General features: G+C 37.1%; 3 protein-coding genes across 3 annotated transcripts; 1 reads left to right on the forward strand and 2 right to left on the reverse strand.

The window, feature by feature from the left end:
- Nucleotides 1–637: 637 nt before the first annotated feature.
- LOC111341788 (uncharacterized) lies at nucleotides 638–1,711 on the reverse strand. The gene is made up of 2 exons (XM_022948798.2): nucleotides 1,495–1,711; nucleotides 638–1,235 (listed from the first exon to the last, which is right to left on the reverse strand). Exons 1-2 carry the CDS (start codon nucleotides 1,516–1,518, stop codon nucleotides 804–806), a joined length of 456 nt encoding a protein of 151 aa, XP_022804533.1. The 5' UTR covers nucleotides 1,519–1,711; the 3' UTR covers nucleotides 638–803.
- A 6,658-nt stretch (nucleotides 1,712–8,369) lies between these two features.
- LOC111341805 (uncharacterized) lies at nucleotides 8,370–9,401 on the reverse strand. Its single transcript, XM_022948822.2, has 2 exons — nucleotides 9,249–9,401; nucleotides 8,370–8,981 (listed from the first exon to the last, which is right to left on the reverse strand). The coding sequence occupies exons 1-2, from the start codon at nucleotides 9,270–9,272 to the stop codon at nucleotides 8,553–8,555; spliced, it is 453 nt and encodes a 150-aa protein (XP_022804557.2). The 5' UTR covers nucleotides 9,273–9,401; the 3' UTR covers nucleotides 8,370–8,552.
- A 5,537-nt stretch (nucleotides 9,402–14,938) lies between these two features.
- LOC111341791 (neuromedin-U receptor 2-like) lies at nucleotides 14,939–17,500 on the forward strand. The gene has a single exon (XM_088759118.1). It carries the CDS (start codon nucleotides 15,126–15,128, stop codon nucleotides 16,077–16,079), a length of 954 nt encoding a protein of 317 aa, XP_088615244.1. The 5' UTR covers nucleotides 14,939–15,125; the 3' UTR covers nucleotides 16,080–17,500.
- Nucleotides 17,501–19,032: the final 1,532 nt, after the last annotated feature.

Raw genomic sequence — 19,032 nt, forward strand, 5'->3', positions numbered from 1 at the left:
AATAATAAATGATGATTAGATCCTATTCAGTACACTTGGGAGAGCACGATCACAAAAAAAATATATTTCCAACCTGTTGTTAAAACATGACTTCTTGGTAGGATTTCAATAATTTGGCAGGAATTCAATAATTTGAATTCAATCATTTGTTTCTCTATTTTTGTGATTTCTTTCCGTGACAGCACATTTTCTACATGTGTCATGGATATGTAAAGCTGATCTGTTTGAATTTCGGAACTTGGTCACTGCTTTGCGGAAGCAAAACAAACTCTTCTACATGATTATCTAACAAATTTAAGGTAGAACGTGAAGTGTGCACTTGAGACTAGGGGCCCATTTAGCAGGAACCTAACCCAGTCTTAACCCAATTTATGTACCGTGAAGCTAAGCGGGGAACGTTATTTAGGAAACAGGAATTCGACCATGTTTCATCAGCATGCAACAGTACTGACCCAGACTCTTTGATTTTCAGACTCCAATGACTTTCATTCTCGAGTATGAAATAGTAACGTGTTATTTTATATCGAAATATCAGGTGAAAGTTTTGAGAAGATGTAAGTCAGCTTGGCATTGAATAGCATTAGATAAGAAGAAATTTCTCCGTTCTATGCTAATAAGACAAGTCTCAAGCTTCTTTGGATGGTGTTCACACTTTATTTTCCTGTCAATTACAGATATACAACTATTTTAAAATGAAGATTTTATGGTGGAACAAAAATTTTAAACTAATTTACTTAAATCATATGTACTCAGGAATTACAAACGTCACTTTCAGTTTTCCATTCTCGATTCGCTTTGTAATATTATGCACAGCCACAGCCTCTGGTTCTTTTAACGCGTCGCTCTCCTTCAGAGCCCAAATCAATTGTTACATAGTCAAAGCGAGGAACACACTTAATATCAATACGAGAGCCATACTTGTTCAAGCTTCTAAGACAAGCAAAGCTGTAGTTCTTGCAAACAAGTTCAATATACCCATGGCACGGATATGATCCAGCTTCACAAGGTGAATTTGCTGTCTGGTCTTGAAGGATTTCTTCTCCAGGCTGAGAGCAGTGGTGTCTCAGGTACCCATGCATACTCTTGCCATTTAGTCTGGGAACGGCTTTGTCCACGTGTTGGTTGGGCACAATGTTTGCGTCCGCGAAACTGTAGCCATCCAATTCTTGTTGATTGTGGGTTTTTCCGAGGGCTTGCTTTGCATTAGACACAGCAAAAACGAGGATCAAGAGTGACTGTTACGAAAGGGAAAAATGATTTGTCCTACTCAATTCCGCGTCAACAAATTAAAAAAACACAGCTGCTCATGAAATGAATCACCCGGAATATGACGATGTCAAATTGGTGAAATATGGCCTTGCGATAAGATAACTAAACCAGTGGCAAAATCTGACGCTATAGAATAAAAAAATGACAGCGCGAGTATACACCCTTTTGAATCTGGCTTGAGCCCTTAGGCTATTTAATAAAAGTAGCGCAATTTTGTGAGCTTACCATTAAACCCAAAGTGAGTCCCATGTTGTCACTTTTCTCAGGAAAGCTTTGACGAGGTAATCAGCCAGTTCCTTTCCTCGCTTCTCTTGAAATATTTCCTGACGACAATGACCTTTTATATCTGTGCGAGAGCAAGTGTTTACGGCCTATTTTTAACATAATCACCTGTTTGAACATTCGTAATGCAAATCGCTATCCAGTAATGAGTCATCTTACAGCTGAGGCGCTTTAAAAAATTCTTACAGAGATTGAAATTTCTATTTCCGTTCCATCTTGTTTTAGAGTCTAACCTCACGTGGAAAAAATGAAATTACAAGACGTGGTTGTTTGTAAAATACTTAAAAATTTGTTAATTTCTAAATCATTGATGTTACCATAACAACATTTTTCTTCTCCTAGTGTAGTTTTTTTTGTTTTTGTTCTTTTTTCAGTAAAGCTGTGTTCATTAAATTAAACAGTAGTTAGTATTTAGGTGAAATAAGAAGCATTTGCCTCCAAGGTGTGAGTAAGGAGACTCAGAAGTTATTCTGCTTATACGGTGCTCGATCGCATTTAAGCCATAAGAACAATTTAATCGTCAAATCTCCAGTCCGGGGCATGAACAGTTTTGTCTATACCATGACATCATGAAACATGGCGTCACGGTACAATTTTTAGAAACTTAGGCTAGCCCCAGATTTTAGTCCTGCATTTTTGTCTTTGATATTTTTGTCCCTTGAGACTCAGTTCACTTGAAAGAGCACATAGAGAGCTTCGCCTCAAAAGCAGCTTGAATAGCGTCCGTTGAAATATGTGGGAAAAGTTATAATTTAAGTCGAGCTGTGAAGACTTTTCGGAGAGGTTGAGGACAGACATGTTATCACGGCTATATTGAAAATTTGAGATATGTACGATTTTTGCTTGGAAAAAACGATTAACAGTAAACCTCGATATATTTGCCTCACGTTAATCAAAACAGAAGTAAAGTGCACTATAGTTAAGTCCAAGTGCACGGCCGTAATTGTTACAGTGACTTGTTGTCCTATAGGCTGCCATGGCGTCATGGCTTCTGCCAGCTGTTTCTTTTCTATTCCTAAACATCATTTTGGTTTTGTTCTCAGTCAATGGATAATCAGTTCTCCTTCTTGGGACCTTTTTGTCAGCATTACGACAGAGGACTCTCCAGTGATATAGACAAAACCTTTTTTTCAAATAGTGGGCTTTTGGTTTAATTCAAATAGTATCGACTAGGACTTTGGAGAAAATTCATCCCAAATGGGTCGGTTCGGCATGCTAATGACTACTTCGAGTTCGGGAAAACTTAGATCAACAAAAAGTTATTTCGACCTCAAGAAGATATTTTTTGACGACAGGTCATTATGTACAAGACTGTCCTTGTGTGAAAAAAGCTAGAGGGCGCCCTTAAAATCAAGGAAATAAACAACTGGCGGCTAAAGCTGGCGGAATCGTGCTCCCTTAAATTTTCGCAGAACTGTTTTTAAATAGGAAACACTCCCTTTAACATTCTTGTCAAAATATCCGATGATATGGAAGTAAAAAGGTCATTTCATCGGTAACTACCTTTCAAGAGATTTCTTTCGACATCTCAACTGAAATAAATCGAGGTCGATGACTAAAAGTGCCAGCAAAGGCACGTGTATGTGTAACTCATAGCAGGGCGCGCGAATGGAGATAAAATTTCTGTCGAGAATTAGATTATAGAACTAAATAAGTTAATGATGCCTTTTTTTAAATTTTTTGTCAATTCTGTCCTGCCGTTCCTTTTGCATTACAACATGGTTGTTACGAAAAAGCATAGTCCCATTCCTCCCTCGGCAAAATCAGCTCGACCGATCACATCGCAGAAAATGGCATAGACAAAAGTTTATTTGGCCCAAACTGACCTCAAGAGAGTAATTCATTGGCAGTTAGACTCATTTTTAGATAATCAATCATTGCACTAAAAAGCTAGGGAGGGAGGAAGCTACAGAGAGTTAATGAACATGAAGCTTAGCACAGAGGTGTACATTTGACGAGCTTTGAGCGTAATCGACAAGTATGTTTTTACAAACGTAAGCATGTTTTAACATGCTGATTTATAACATAACCAAAGTAAAGCGCGCGCTCTGATTGGTCAATTTAGCGACCCCCATTTGCCCATGGGTGTACGCTGCTGACGTGAGCAGATGCAAAGACTGTTTTTCCGCGCGCGCTTCTTTTTTCTGGTCGCGTAAGATTTGTTAAATTAAAGGGAACTCTTTAGCTACAATGTGTCAATGTTATGTTATAAAACAAATGGTAAACACCACAGCGTACACTATTGAGTTATGGATGCACTTGGGAGGTTTGTTAAGCACTCAAGAAGCTAGAGTCGCTCTCGGCTATCGCCTCGAGCGACTCTTACGCTTCTTTCGTGCTTAGCAACCTCCCGCGTGCATCCATAACTCAATAGTGTACGCTGTGGTGTTTACCATTTGTTAAGTAGTAAAATCACATGCTCCCGTCGTCTGACTGGGAGAACGTAAACAAGCCACTCTACATGGTTTAGAGAATACCATGGTGTAATAGACACATGGAGTTGCTGCCCCACATTATCCCTCTAAGATGTACAGCGAAAAATGAAAAACCAAAAAGCTAAGTAATTAAAATCGTTATTTGAACTCACAAGTATAAACTCACTGTATCGTTGACAAGAGTTCCCTGACTTATTTAAAAATTGCTTTGTTTCGGGGAAAAGTTTAGAAAAAGAAAAATTGCATAAATAAGTGGTGTCTGTCTAAGTGATTCAGGCATTTTCTTATTACGAGAAATGTTAAACAAATGATACTTCAAACACAAAATAATAATAATAACAGTAATAGCTACAATGGTATTAATATTAACAATGATACTGACAATAGCCCAGTATAGCAACAACGGCAATAACGACGATTACAATCGAAAAGAACAGGTGTGAATTATAACGATTATGTCAATATAATACAAATAATAAAATCAAATACGATAAGCACATCCTTGGCGTTCTCTTGGTATGTACACAAGTAGGTAAGTACAGTATTTTTATAGGCTTATTCTGGTCTTGCGTCTCTTGAGGTGTCATGCGCAATGGCAATTCATGGTTCTTCTGACGTTTTGCGTTTTACCTTTTAAATTGACCAGCACAAAGTCATAAATTGGCTTACATTTTGGATATCCTTACTCACGGACATTACTGAGATAATGGAAGCTGACTAAGTTGCAAACTGCTTCTTGATAATCACGGCAGAAAAACCGTCCCTTTACACAACTGTTTGTTGACCACTGAGACTGCAGAGATCTCTCAGTTTTATCACATTCCTCTTACTTCGGATATTCGTCGTGTTATTCGGCAAAGCCGTGATTGGTTTAGTTTTGTCCTCAGCGAAACTCTCTCTTGGAAATTCGAGTTCAAAAGGTTTACTGAGAGTTTATTGAGTTTATTGCTAAGACAAACAAGACACACATCCACTGCAACAAAATAGACGTGAAGCCGTTAGATTGATTGTAAACCACAGTCTTGCTCACAATAAGAGCCAACTGTAGTAAAGACTGCTCATGCTTTTACTCACGGCCTCCTTATTCAAAGGTTTGAAACAGTAAAAGGTGTAAATAAGAGGATAGCAGATTTAGCAAAACCAGAACCATAGGCTAAATGTGAACTACAAGATAACTTTGCAGTAGTACGAAAGAAAAATAATTAGTAAACTTTATTACAAAATTTACTGATTACAAACGATTTAGCAGGTTTGGTGCTGCTCATTATTATCATAAGTAATGTTTCTGCTTTTCTGTAACCAAAATTTTGCAAAAACTCACTGATGTACCATCGTTTTATTTAACAATGACTTAAAGCACCATGATCAACAAGGCCAAAACTGCTCATCTCGTTCATCTCTAACAATCTTATCTTTGTATGGAAATTGACCATTTCTTCGACAAGTTCTGATCCACTGCAATTGTTTTTCAGTTTCTGATGACTGCAAAGTCAGCAAATTATATTACCAAATGTTTGAGGAGGTTAGCTTTTATAGCCTCCAAACGATTATTTTTATTTTTAACTTAGTGCTATCAATCTATTTATAAATTTCCTTTCCAAAAATCGGAATATAAGCGTCGGTTGCAGAATTCAGCTTTTACCATAGTTCCGTTTAATTTGCTTTAAAAAGATGTCGAATAAAATTGATACCAAGACATACAGAAAGAAGAGAGACCATCCTCAACACCTTCAGAAACTTTTTTCAAGGCTCTCTTATGTATTGATACAGCAGAAGTTTGGCAAATTTCTGCTGCAGCCACCATCTTTCTGTAGCATTTTTTTCAAGTTCCTACACAAGTTTTTGTCTTAGCGTTCCAGTTATATCGTCAGAAACATTTATTTTTCTAGTTCTGGTCATTTTCACGTAATAAGCATAATCATACGATAGTGTTACAGCGGTAATTTATTGATAACTGAAGCTGCGGCTTCAGCATTCTCCTCTTGCATCCTTTCATTTAGATATCAAAACAAAGATATCATAACTTGCGAATTTGCGGCGATAAACAAAGTCGACTGGTCAATAAGATTTATGATTTTAATTCTAAATGAGCAAACCAGTGCCGTTTTTTCTTATATTTTACATTTTAGGGCCTGGACCACAAGAATATTGTCTTCGATTTCCATCCACTGCTGGGTTGAGGAATCCCCTTTTATTGAAGTCAAACGTAATATCGATCCCGCTCATCAGTTTGCTCAGTGTCTCAACGAATTAAGGAAAATCCATGTACGGTCATAAAAATTATATTCTTCCTCCCAAATCTGAGGCTTTGACTACAAGAAGGTCTTCCCAGATAATGTGCGTTTGTTGAAACCCCTTATATCGACGTCAAGGGTGTCACTATGACTTAATATGACATTACTCAACTTGAAAATCAAAGCGAACTGCATCTTTTTTTTTTCAGTATTTAAGCATACCTCTTCGGAATTAACATCTAAAATCTCGAAGACTTGATTTATGATTGACAAAGATTTGCGATCTTTATATCGATCGAAGACGTCCAAGAACAAGAAGAGGGGAGGGAGGGTGGATGTGCTTTGATAACTTTTGTTGTGGCTTTCCTTCAATTATTACATGTATATGTAACACACAATTCGAAATTCGTAGATTCGTCAATTTTGTTATACTTTGTCTTAAGCGACGAAAATTAGTCAGAAAAGCTGCTAAATTCTCACGACAGATTCGGCCCTTAAAGTTTTAAAAGAGGATTCCATAACCCTTTTGACTGCTTGCACCAGGAGAAAAAAAGCCTTTCTTTTAGTCACTTTTGGGTGTCTTTTACCGTCGTCTCCGTCGGGTAAACTTCGAGTTTAAGATTTATTTTATGTAATGAAGTAGCGTCACTAATCTATGTCATTTTATCTAGTTGGCGGATGCAATGTAGGCACATTTCATGTAGAACAGTTGGAAAGTGTACTTGATGGTTTAAGTTTATGCAAAATTTTTATATCAAGATGTCTAGCTAAGCAGGCAGCATCTCGAAGGATCGATGAGCCTAAAGATACATAGACTTGCCTCATTACTCTGACAATATGTATTAACGACATTTTGTTGTTGAGAAAACCATTTTTTCTCGTAAATAAACATTAAAAGGAGGCTTAAAAAATTGTTGCTGCAATATCTTTAACGAAAGGTAGTCCCATTAAACTGAAACTACATTTGCCATAATAAATGCACCTCTCTATGTAAACATTGTTAATAAAACAACTAAAATTAAAAACGCTTGCTAATTTCCAATCATGATTACGCAATCATTGTACTGACGGATTTTTTTCTAACTTTATTATAAATATAAATATGCGTACGAACACTAAGTCTACCCAATAAACCGTTTTATTTACAGTGTATGCCAATACTAAAGATAAAATGGATTAAACAAATAACCTCAACGAAGATGTCGTATTTTCATTCATTGAAAATACCTTCAATTCACGAGAGAGAATATGGATGTAATAAAAAGGTTTTCTGATCGATATTTTGCCCATACATGGCCAAATTAAGTGGTTATGATGAAGATTTCCAGGTTTTATTTAAATGATTTAGATACGTAATATTAATATTTTCTAAAAGAATCATCGCAACCAATAACAGTTACAATAATAACAATTATAATCATAATAATAATGACTATCATGATAACAAGATCCTACGTCACGGTACCTTGAGAGTAAGCACGACATGAAAATAGTCAACACTTCTTTCCCTAATTTCATGATTTTCTCCTTAACAGCGCATGCTGTACTTGTGCCAGGGCAAGCAGTATGTACGATTTGTTTTTCTCAGTCTAATTCCTAGATGCATTTTGCAATTAAACTAACATTTACGCAGTCCAGGAGATTTCTGAAAGATCCCTCCTTCTCCTTGTTGCTATTTACAAGCAGACCTGATCATCGTCAAAGTCACCCAGCCAATCAAACTATATAAATTCTCATCGGTTCCAGATGTCCTGCTTCTACTAGCTAGAAACTTGATCTTTGCTTTGAGGAAGCGAAAAAAAACAGTATTCTACTACATTATCCTAAAAAGGAAACGGGGAAGTGTACACTTGAGCCTTGTGGTCCATCCAGCTGGAGCTTAACCCACTGAAAGTACCGTGAAATGGGAAGGTTTTTTTAGGAAACAAGAATTTTATCTATGCGTGTTTTACAAGCATGCAAGAATTTAACTCGGACTCTGATTTTTTTAGATCCCTATTACTTTCATTCTTGAGAATGAAATAGTGGCGAGTAGGTTATAAAACAACATTACGTGAACGTCTCTAGAACAAGAAACTCAACTCGGCAAGGAAGAGCCTTAAAAAAGGAATTTTGTGGCTCTATGCTACTAAGACGAGTCTGAAGCCTCTTTTAATGGTGTTCACACTTTATTTCCGTTTGTAAATTTCACTTATAGATATACAATTATTGTAATATGAATATTTAATGGCGATACAGAACCGTTAAATTCGCTTAAATCATTTGTAAATAGGAATCATATGAATTAACAAGCGTTATTTTAAGTTGACCACCTTTGATTCACTTTGCTATCTTATGCACAGCGGCAGGCTGCAGTTCTTCTCACTGTTGTTCTTTTGAAGCCCAAATCAATCGTCGTCCACGTATACATCGGAGCACACTTAGGAAAGCCATACTTTTTCAAGCCAGTAAGACAAGCCAGGCTGTGTGTCTTGCAAACCATTTCAGCAAGCCCAAAGCAGGGGTACCATCCAGCCTCACAAGATGACTGTCGCGACTGGTTTTGAAGGCCTCCTTCTTTGGGTAAAGAGCAGTACTCTTTCAGGTACCCCCCTTTACTAGTTACATTTTGTGTGACAACAGATTTCTTCACGAATTGGTTCCGCGCGATGTTTGCGTCTGGGAAACCGTAGTCTGTTCCGCCATCCAACTGTTGTTGATTGTGCGGTTTTCCAAGGGCCTGGTTTGCATTAAACGCAGCAACAACGAGCATCAAGACTGACTATAATAAAAAAAGGTAAAATTATTTGTTTCACTCAGTTCCCGCGTAAACAGATTGAAATACACAGCTGCTCATGAAATGATTTTCCTGAAATGTTAGGAGCCTATTTTCCAATCAAAGTTATGAGACATGGCCCTCAGACGTAATCAGTGGCAACAACTGACGCTACTGCAGAAAAAAAATGACAGTGAGTTTACATCCCTTTAAATCGGGTTTGAACCCTTATCCTATTTAACTGAGTAAGAAGGAGAGATTTTGGAAGCTTACCTTTAAACCCAAAGGGAATCCCATGTTGTCGCTTTTCACAGGACAGCTTTGATGGGGTAATCAGCCAGCTCCTCTTCTCGGTTCTCTTAGAATATTCCCTGACGACAATCATCTTTTATATCTGCGCGCAAACGAATTACTTGAGGCAATTTTTAACACAATCACCTGTTTGAATATTTCATGCCGATCGCTGGCCAATAATGTGTCATATTACAGCTGGGGCGCTTTAGAAAACTCTTACAGTGATTGGATATTTCTATTTCCGTTGCATCTTGTCTTTGTCTGACCTCACGTGGAAAAAATGAAATTGCACAATATTTTTGTTCCTTGTTAAAGAAAAGAGACAATTTTTTTTAAAATTATTTTATCATAAATGTTTTTTTACAACATTTTCCTTCTCCCAGTGTAGTTTTAATTACTTTGCGTTCCCTTTTCAATAAAATCGCGATCATTAAATCAGATGTTTGTTATTATTGAAATGAAGCGGAATCGCCTCCAAGGTGTGTGTAAGGAGACTTAGTTTGCTTATACGCAGTCCGATCACACTTAAACCACAAGAGCATTCTACTCGTTAGATCTCTCAAAGTAATTCATTGGTAGTTTGACTAATTGCTAGTTAAATAATTAATCATTGCACAGAAAAATGGTAGGGTAGGAGGAAGGTAGAGAGCAAATGAACAAGAAGCTTAGATCAGAGTTGTACATTCGGCAAGCTGTGCGTGAGATCGTCAAGATTATTTCTTACAAAAAAAATAATGCGCATATTTAATATGCTAACGTTTGAAAAACCACTACAATTAGATGCACTCGTTGTCTGACTGAAATAACATACAAAAGCCCCTGTGTATGATTAGGAGAATACCACGGTATAATACTCTCTGAAGTCAGCGACAAAAATGAAAAACTTGAAAACCAAAACCCCCCCTTACCAGTGCCTTCGAATATCGTTACATGAAGTTACAAATGTTGTATCTCATCTTATGTACTTACTTCCGACCTCTTTTGATGAAGGTTACACCTGTACCTTGATCAGAACCTGCCCCTGCCATCGCTAACTATTGTATTTCCTTTTTTCACAAAACTGTCTTTTTTATTAATTTATTAATTTATTCATTTATTTATTTACTTTTTAATATAGGGGAGTGCTTCGCAGGGGACCTCGCGTCCCGTTCGCACGTACCCTTTTGGGTTTTTGTAATATCGTACTAAGTGCTACTGTTGTGTGTTCAGTTTCTTCTTTTTTTTCTGTTTTTTTTTTAGAAGCCAAACCGAATAAATTTTTTTAAATTAAAATTGAAATTAAAAATTAAAAAGAAGTGAGATGCTTTGTCCTGGGAGAAGTTTACAAAGAAGTGCCGTCTGAAGAAGTAGCTTAAGCAATATTTTTATTATAATAAATTTTTTTACTAAAGCATAACAAATTATGGCAATGATGATTACTATAGAAAAGAACAGTAATCAGGTAATCGAGATGTTAATACAAAAACAGATAAACTAATACGATATATAAGTATTAGCTATATCATAGCATTCTTAACGTTTCTCTTTACGTACACAAGTAAATCAGTTCAGACTTCTTATGTACAAACTCAGTTATTGTTGTTTCGAATCTGTTGAGGTCTTCATACGCAGATACAATTTTTGGTTCGTCTGTATTGCTGCGTTACACCGTTTAGCGTTACTTCTACAAAGTCATATATTTCCATACACTTTGGAAATTTCCACCTCGGGATACTACTGAGGCACTGGTAGCTGGACTTGTGACAAACCGCTTCTGTATAACCATATAACCATAACAATTAGACCATCCCTTTACACAACCGTTTGATGATTTGCTATAGTGACCCAAATTGCAGATTTCTTTCAGTTTTTTCACTTCCCTTTTACTTCAGACTTCTATTGTGTTAATCTGTGCTGCTATGTTTGGTTCAAGTTGGTCGTCGGCGAAACCTTCTCCTAAAACTTCGAAGAGTTCAAGAGGTTTACTGAGAGTTTTATTGAAAAGGATCATTGCCAGGACAAAAAAGACGCACACCAACTGCAACAAATAAGTCGAGATCGGTATCAGACTGATGATCATAAACGACATTATTTGACATATAAAAAGCCTTAGTAAAGACTGCCCCGTGTAAATGACATTATGCGAAAACAAATAAACACATCAAAAAGGAGGGACCGGGGAATGGAAAATGTATAACTCCTGTATCATAACCTAAAAAATTAACGTCCACGATACTTATTGCTCATTTTAGCAGAACTAAATAATTACATTTTAAAACAAATCTAATTTGTAAACTGCATTACAAAAGGGACAGATTCCTGCAAACAATTTGGTAAGTTTGGTGTAGCTTATCGATATTTTAATTATCTTCTTTTCTCTATCCAAATTCTGCGATAGATCACTGATATACACCATCTTGTAACTCAAAAGCAACTTTAACCATCATGATCAACAAAACCAAAACTGCACATCTCGTCCCGCCTTTGTGTAGAAATTGACCATCATATCTCAGTCTTCAATAAGTTCTGTTCCATTGCAATTTATCTTCAGCTCCTGATGGCTCAAAACTAAGCAAAATGTGTTGCTGAATGTTTGTGGAATTTAACTTTTAAACTCTCTCCAACAATGATTTCTATTTTTCCCTCAGCGTTATTCATCTATTTTTCCTTTCCATTTCCGTGGGTTGGGAGAATTCAGCTCTTGCCATAGTTCCGCTTAATTTGCTTAAAGAGGATGTCGAACGACAATTGTACTAAGATGTACAGAAAAAAGAGAGATTACTCTTAACACTGTTAGAGAAGAAACTACTTTTGAGACTCACTTATGTAGCGATAGGACAAAAGTTTGGAACATTTCTGTTATAGCCATTATCTTTCTGTCCTACGTCATAGACACGTAATTCTCTATTTCTAGCCATGCGTTAATTCCCATGAAGCATTCAGCGTTCTTCTCTTGCATCCTTTCAGTTAGAGACCAAAACAAAGAAATTATAAATGTGAATTAGTGGCGATGGACAAAATCACTGGTCAATAAGATTTATGATTTCAATTCTAAACTGCCAGTGAGAAAAACTAATTCCGTTCTCTCATATATTGTCTTATATGTATATATGAAGTTCATATATTTAGAACTGCGGTATTAAATACGTATGATGCACGATCCTCGCAGTAGAGAACGCTATTTATGCAATAGCGAAAATCAGACCTGAAAAAAATCAGGCCTGTACGGGATTCGAACCACTGACCTCGTGGTTCGAATCCTGTACATCATACGTATCGTGGATCGTGCATCATGCGTATTTAATACCGCAGTTCAAAATATATGAACTTCATATATACATTGTATCTGATTTATCATCACGGGTTTATTACGAATCAACTTAACGGCCTGTTCCCAGTTGGCTTGTTAGCTCAATTGGTAAAGCGCTGCACTAGTATCGCGGAGGTCAGTGGTTCGAATCCCGTACAGGCCTGATTTTTTTCAGGTCTGATTTTCGCTATTGCATAAATAGCGCTCTCTACTGCGAGAATCGTGCATCATACGTATTGTCTTATATATTGTATAGCCTGAACCACAAGAAAATTGTCTTTGATCTCCATTCAAGGCACAGTTGAAAAAACTGAAACTGCCTGCATTGAAGTCAAAGGTAGTATAGATCTCGCTTATCAAACTGCCCTGTGTCTCAAATAGGTATAATTTCTTGAGTTGAGCAACATTCATGTACGTACGGTCAAAGATTTATGGAAAGCGTAAATATTTACAATAACTGTGACGAGTTCTGCACCGTAAACCAATTATCATGGCAATCAAAATAATCTTTTTTTTTAGTTTCGAGCTTTGTTTTCAAGAATTTTTTCCTTCGATTCCTTGATAATGTGTGCGTTTGGAAAATTCCTTTGTATCGACTTCAACTGTAGCACAGTGACGCAAGCAAAATCTAGAATATATCAATCTGCATATTAATACGTAAATTGAAGCTCCTTCTTAGGGGCTTTCGTTAATCTGTCTAGTGTCTCAAATAGAAGTGATAACATCAAGTGGGCAAAAACCTTTGACAATCAGAGATATGTGAAAGCGAGGTTATTAACATTTTTTTGGTAGTTCATGTATCGTAAATTACAAGTCGTGACAATCAAAGATCTACCCATCAGTATTTTCAAATATAGAATTAAAATTTGAATCACCGGTACATCGAGAGGGCAGCATTAATCAGATTACATAGACTTGATATTGCATGACATTGCAGTGCTTTAAGGGAGCGCTATGAAAAGTTGTTACCCTGACATGCGAATTATCTCAACCGCAGAAGAAAAGACGACTAAATATTAGTTTGGAAAGATGGGAAGGAATAAACAAAAATATTCCTTGATTAATTAGATACTGAGGGGGTTAACAACGATGAAAAATCTCGACTAAAGGTGGTTAAAATGGTTACTTCCCTGATTCAGTGGTACTTAAAAGTGTTACGAGAGACAAATTTGTGGTTGTACGACTACCTTCAAAAAAGAGAGAACGACGGCCTATAATGTTCAAAACCCCCCAATGCCTCCCCTCCTAGTAGTGATTCAGCTAATCTAATTTCCATTTTCTATTCAACAAAATCAAACACTTTAATTAAGCGATAAAATGGACAAAAATCAATGCCGAAAAACTCAGCATTCGGTAGAGATTATTCGAGCGAAAATCGAAGACGATCAAATCAGTTCAGTCACAAAAAGCAGCGAGCTTTCAAATCAATCTAGGTGTCGTTCACTAATGATATCTAGAGAAAAATATCATGTATTGAGATAAAAAGAATGATTCGTCGAACATCGATTCGAAGAACTCTTATCCAGAGCTGTCAGTAGGCATCCTTTCAGCTTCCCTTGCTTCTTTCTTTCTTTTTTTTTTTTTTTTTTTGCTTCTTTTTTTTTTTCTTTCTTTCTTTTTTTTTTTCAAACACGAGATACAGTCCTAATCGTAGGAAACTGTGAACGTTACCATGGAGATTTTTTCTTCGCATAATGTCTTGTAAGCTTGTCATTGGCCTTGTTAACGTTGCCATTTTTAAAGCTCTTGTGGCCCAGACAGCGTTAAAAAAACTGTCGCCATCATCTTAGCCCTTACAAAATATTCTAATTGTTCCTAAGTGACAAATGTCGAGGAACGCTTCAGATCACGACAAGTATATTAACAATGTGAGTCTTTGTTTTCAGTAAGTGGCTTTACCCATTTTATAAAAAAAAAAAAATTATATCATATATATATATATATATATATATATATATAAAATGAAATGGCATTTTGATTTTGATTCACTCTTATTCCTTATTTTTGCCATGAACGTTTCCTTTAGTCAATGGGCATAAGGCACAACTATGGCTTAGCACCTGCAGAATGCAAATTCAGTGCTAAGATGCCAAGAGGACAGGTTGCCTTAAACGCCTGCACGCAATCTTCCTCAAACACAAGACATGAGCTTTGCGGTTTGTGCAAACACCACGCAGAAACAATGTGAATTAACTTTTCATAGAGGAAATTAAATGGGAATGTTGTGAAAGAAATTTTAATGAGGTAGTTTTTAGAGCAAAACCTTTTTTTAGGGAATGAGGATAAAATGTTAAAAAGCATTTTTACCTTTCAGACATGATAAGACTTAAAACCTGGAGACAAGTGATGAGCTATAATTTGCGATGAAGATAGTTACTTGGATCGGTTTAATCAAGTACTGATGTGCAAATAGACATAACAAGTAAAAATTTTAATTAAATTCCTCTCTATTTGCTCTATTACTCGCACGCACAAACAACCTCATTTGAAAATCCACCAATGCTTTCGTTGCCAATCTTAATTGAGAAACAGTCGGAAACAGTTGTGCGGAAAACAAGCAACACAACATGGTCGCCATCAAAGTCCATCTTCTGATGGCAGTAAACGGCGTTCTATGCTTTATCGGAGCTATCGTCAATTTTCTAGTAGTATTCGTCGTTTTGAAAAATCGCCAAATGCGCGACGAACTCAATTTACTCATGGCAAGTTTATCCATAGCTGATTTGATCGTATGCCTGGTAGCCCAACCGATGTACATTGTCATTCTGGGCACAGAGACCGGCGCTGGGTTTAAATACGCCTTCGAATTGACAGCTTTCATCGGTGTTCATGCGTCCTTCAATAGCCTCACCGGAATCACAATAAACAGAATGGCTGTGTTACTCAACCCGTTCTCCTACACAATGTCTCATCATCGCACAAGGTTGTATGCAAGCATCCTTGGTGGTATTTGGGGTTGTTCCATTATTCTTGCCTACTTTTTTACCACCGACAGTGGACGAAAAGTAACCCCTCACGTCCATACTTTCATGTTCGCTTTATTTATCTTCACTTATGCCTATATCTTCTGGGTAGCTCGCAAGCAGGTGCGCAAGATTTCGTCTCAAGTGCAATCCGTCTCCTTCAACCACAAAGCTGCTACTAAGATCAAGAGCGAAAATAGTGCGGCCAAAACTTCAGCAATCCTCGTAAGTGCCTCGTTGATATGTTTCTTCCCTGATATCGTTTTTGACTGGATGAAAATTGTTGACAAGATGAGGTTTGACTGGGCGTTTACTCTCTTGTTCTTAAGTTCATCGATGAATCCCTGTATTTACGTAGGGAGAAGCGGGAGCTTTCGCCTCGCACTATTGCGAACAATACGCTGCATTCCCGTTTTAAGGGATCACATTGTTTCATCTAATCGGGTACATCCAATTGGTTTTGACAGTACTCATAGATCTAAAGCAGGAGCATCGAGGAAAGAAAAGGAGAGCAGTGTAAGAGGGCAAGCCAATGGCAGTCTTGTGGAAATTGATTAAAAGAGTTCATAACTTTTGAAACTGAAGCTCTCTGTTTTCGAGAAACACAGAGCGTATACTCAGCAAAAATACTTTTCTAGTAATGTTAACGGCCTGACAGAATACCAATAAATTCAATTGAAAGAAAAGTAAAATTACAATGTTTGAAAGACGGATTTAAAACACTGGTTATCTGAGAGAAAACTTCAAAGCGACGTTACACAACTCTCAACCTTAAAAGCAAAGTGTTTACTTGTAGTGATGTTATGGTAGGTAAAGTCTGTTACGAGCCTAGTGGCCCATTAGGCCGGTGCTTAACTCCGGTTTCTGTAGCATGAAGCGACTAGGAGTATTTCTACTCCCCCCTGGATGGGATGCCAGTCCATCTCAGGGTTACCCCCAACATTAAATTGCCGGTACCCATTTATACACCTGGGTGAAGAGAGGCACTGTGAGAGTAAAGTGTCTTGCCTAAGAACACAACACAATGTCACGGCCGGGACTCGAACCCGGACCACTCGATCCGGAGTCGAGCGCACTAATCATGAGGCCACCGCGCGATATGATGGTCGAAGGGCTAATGCTCGAAAATTCAGCTTTTGTAATTATTGCGGTGGCCAATTTACCATTTCAACTTTGTTGATATATCCAAATTATTTCGTTACTCCCACCGACGCAGCTCCAAACAGTTTCTTTCGAAACTATCAGCCTTTACTCAGCTGATAAAGTCATGTAATCTTCAAATAATATACACTCAGATGGTTAATTATAGCAGTTCGCGGCCAACTTCTTTGCGTGATTGCCATAGCTACAAGTCAAGGTAAACCTTTGAAGCCTAGCGTTGGTTATGAAAGTCTTCAGAAATTAAAATGCGACAAAACTGTCAAACACAACGCTGTCAAAAAGGTCGACTCTGACAATTATATGTGAAAAAAGAGTAAATATTACCCAACCCAATAACGACAAAGGTTCAAATAACATTTGTGCAGCTGCTCTCTTCATCCTTTCATATCAAAGAAGGTTCTTTTAAATACCAAGCCAAGAAAGCAAAATGATAAGGACTATTCCCATTTGAAATTGCTGATTTACATCTTAAAAAATTGAAAAGACTTTCCAAGTATGCGTCAGTCTGAACAACTGAAATAAATGTTTATCTTGATATTGACGGCACAGTTCAGTGAGTGCATATTATTGATTTTCGAACACAAGTATTCTTTGCGATTGTGACTGTCGATCTCATGTTCCCTTCCTCTAAATCATGACAAGGTTCGAGCCATGATTACAGTTTAGCTGCCGAGATTTTTATTGTATTGCTTACTCTTACCGTTTTGAAAGTTTATTGTTATCATTATTATTATTATTATTACTATTATAGTTTGTTATTACCTGTAAAAACTAATTGCATGAGAAGCAAATAAATAAGTACGGATCGGTTTGTCTGGCGGGGATCCAAAGCTGCTTCCGTTCTTCTCAGATTTAATTAAATCACCAAAAAATTACGATAACCCTCTATCTAATAGTGAAAGAAAAGATGCTCAAATTTTGCATCGCGACAATCTGCAAGATTTGCGACAAGAGCTTCCGTCGATTTAGACAGGGTCTGCCATAAAAACGAGAATCAAGAAACCATATCTGATTTAGTTTGCTCTTAATATCACGAGGAAGCCATATTGGACGTTAATTAATTTGTTCGTTGAATGATTGATTTATTCATTTATTATTTTTTTCACTTATTTGCTAGTTCGCTCAATCCTGGAACTTTTTAAGTTAAGTATCGTTTTCACTCCCCGCCTTGTCATTGCAAATAAATGAGTTGAATAAACAATACCTCATGATAATTTTTCTTATCAAATGTTCGCTAGCAGGATATTTCTGAGCATTTCACTGTCAGATTATAAAGTCAACACGACTAGATTAGGTGACAGGTAAAAACTGTAATTATGTAGAGTTTAGAGATTACCAAGCTCGGTAAGAGAAATCCGTTTTGATTTGTCGTACTAAGAGCGGACTATAGTGAATTAAGAGCTTGCCCACGAGAGCACTAGGCAGTCGTGATACATGCCATCTCCACGACCCACGACCCACGACCATTAGTCAAACTCACTTTTCGATTCACTTAAACATTTGGTAACTTTGAGATCAAGTATCTCCCCTTGCCAGAAAGCTACAACACTAACTTGAACGGCCCTTTCTAGTCCATTATTTCATTTCTGAAAATCATTAAAAAAATCTTTCGGCACTGCCATATTTTTGCCTGGAATGCCTTTTGAAATCCGCAACTGTGAAAGCTTCTCTCAACTACACCTGTCACGCAATTCTAGCTGTAGGCAGTTATTTAGGTAAGTATACCATCATTTTACAGCTCATTAAACAAGATAATTAATCAAGGAAGCTAAGAAATGTAAGCAACTTTCCAGATTCTCGGTAGAAATTGGAAATATCACGTTTAAAGAGAGGCATGTGGGCGAAATATTGACGGGGGAATCGTAGCGTTTCTCCCTTTTGTCGTTTATTTAGGAGATTTGATAAAAATAGGCAAATATGGCTTTCTTACGGCAAAAAACATTTTGTTAGACTTTGATTTGATTGTTTATCATCACAGTTTATAATCAAGAGATTGTAACAGGAGAGGATATTTTAAAGTCACATGCCGCATTCTTCTTGACATACAAGTTTCCGTTTGCAGTACAGACGAGAAGCTCTGCCTTCTCGCTTGAAAGGAAATTTCAGTAGCTATGTTAAATCAACAAACTGCGCTATTATTCCAGAAAATAAAACTAGAATGGTGTTATAGTTGTCACTTACTACTATCGAACATTTTCATGCAGAACTTGGCCGAACTAGAAATCTGTGGCGTGACTTGGAAACGTTTCATGGAGACATGAACTTATTCACGCGCGTTGTTCACGCTGTCTACCAAGGAACAACTTTCGAAAATTCTGCAGATCTCTTTGCTATTGGCTTGTCTGTTGAT

Source organism: Stylophora pistillata, chromosome 4 (genome assembly GCF_964205215.1).
Source record: "Stylophora pistillata chromosome 4, jaStyPist1.2, whole genome shotgun sequence".
In the NCBI taxonomy this organism is placed as follows: domain Eukaryota; kingdom Metazoa; phylum Cnidaria; class Anthozoa; order Scleractinia; family Pocilloporidae; genus Stylophora; species Stylophora pistillata.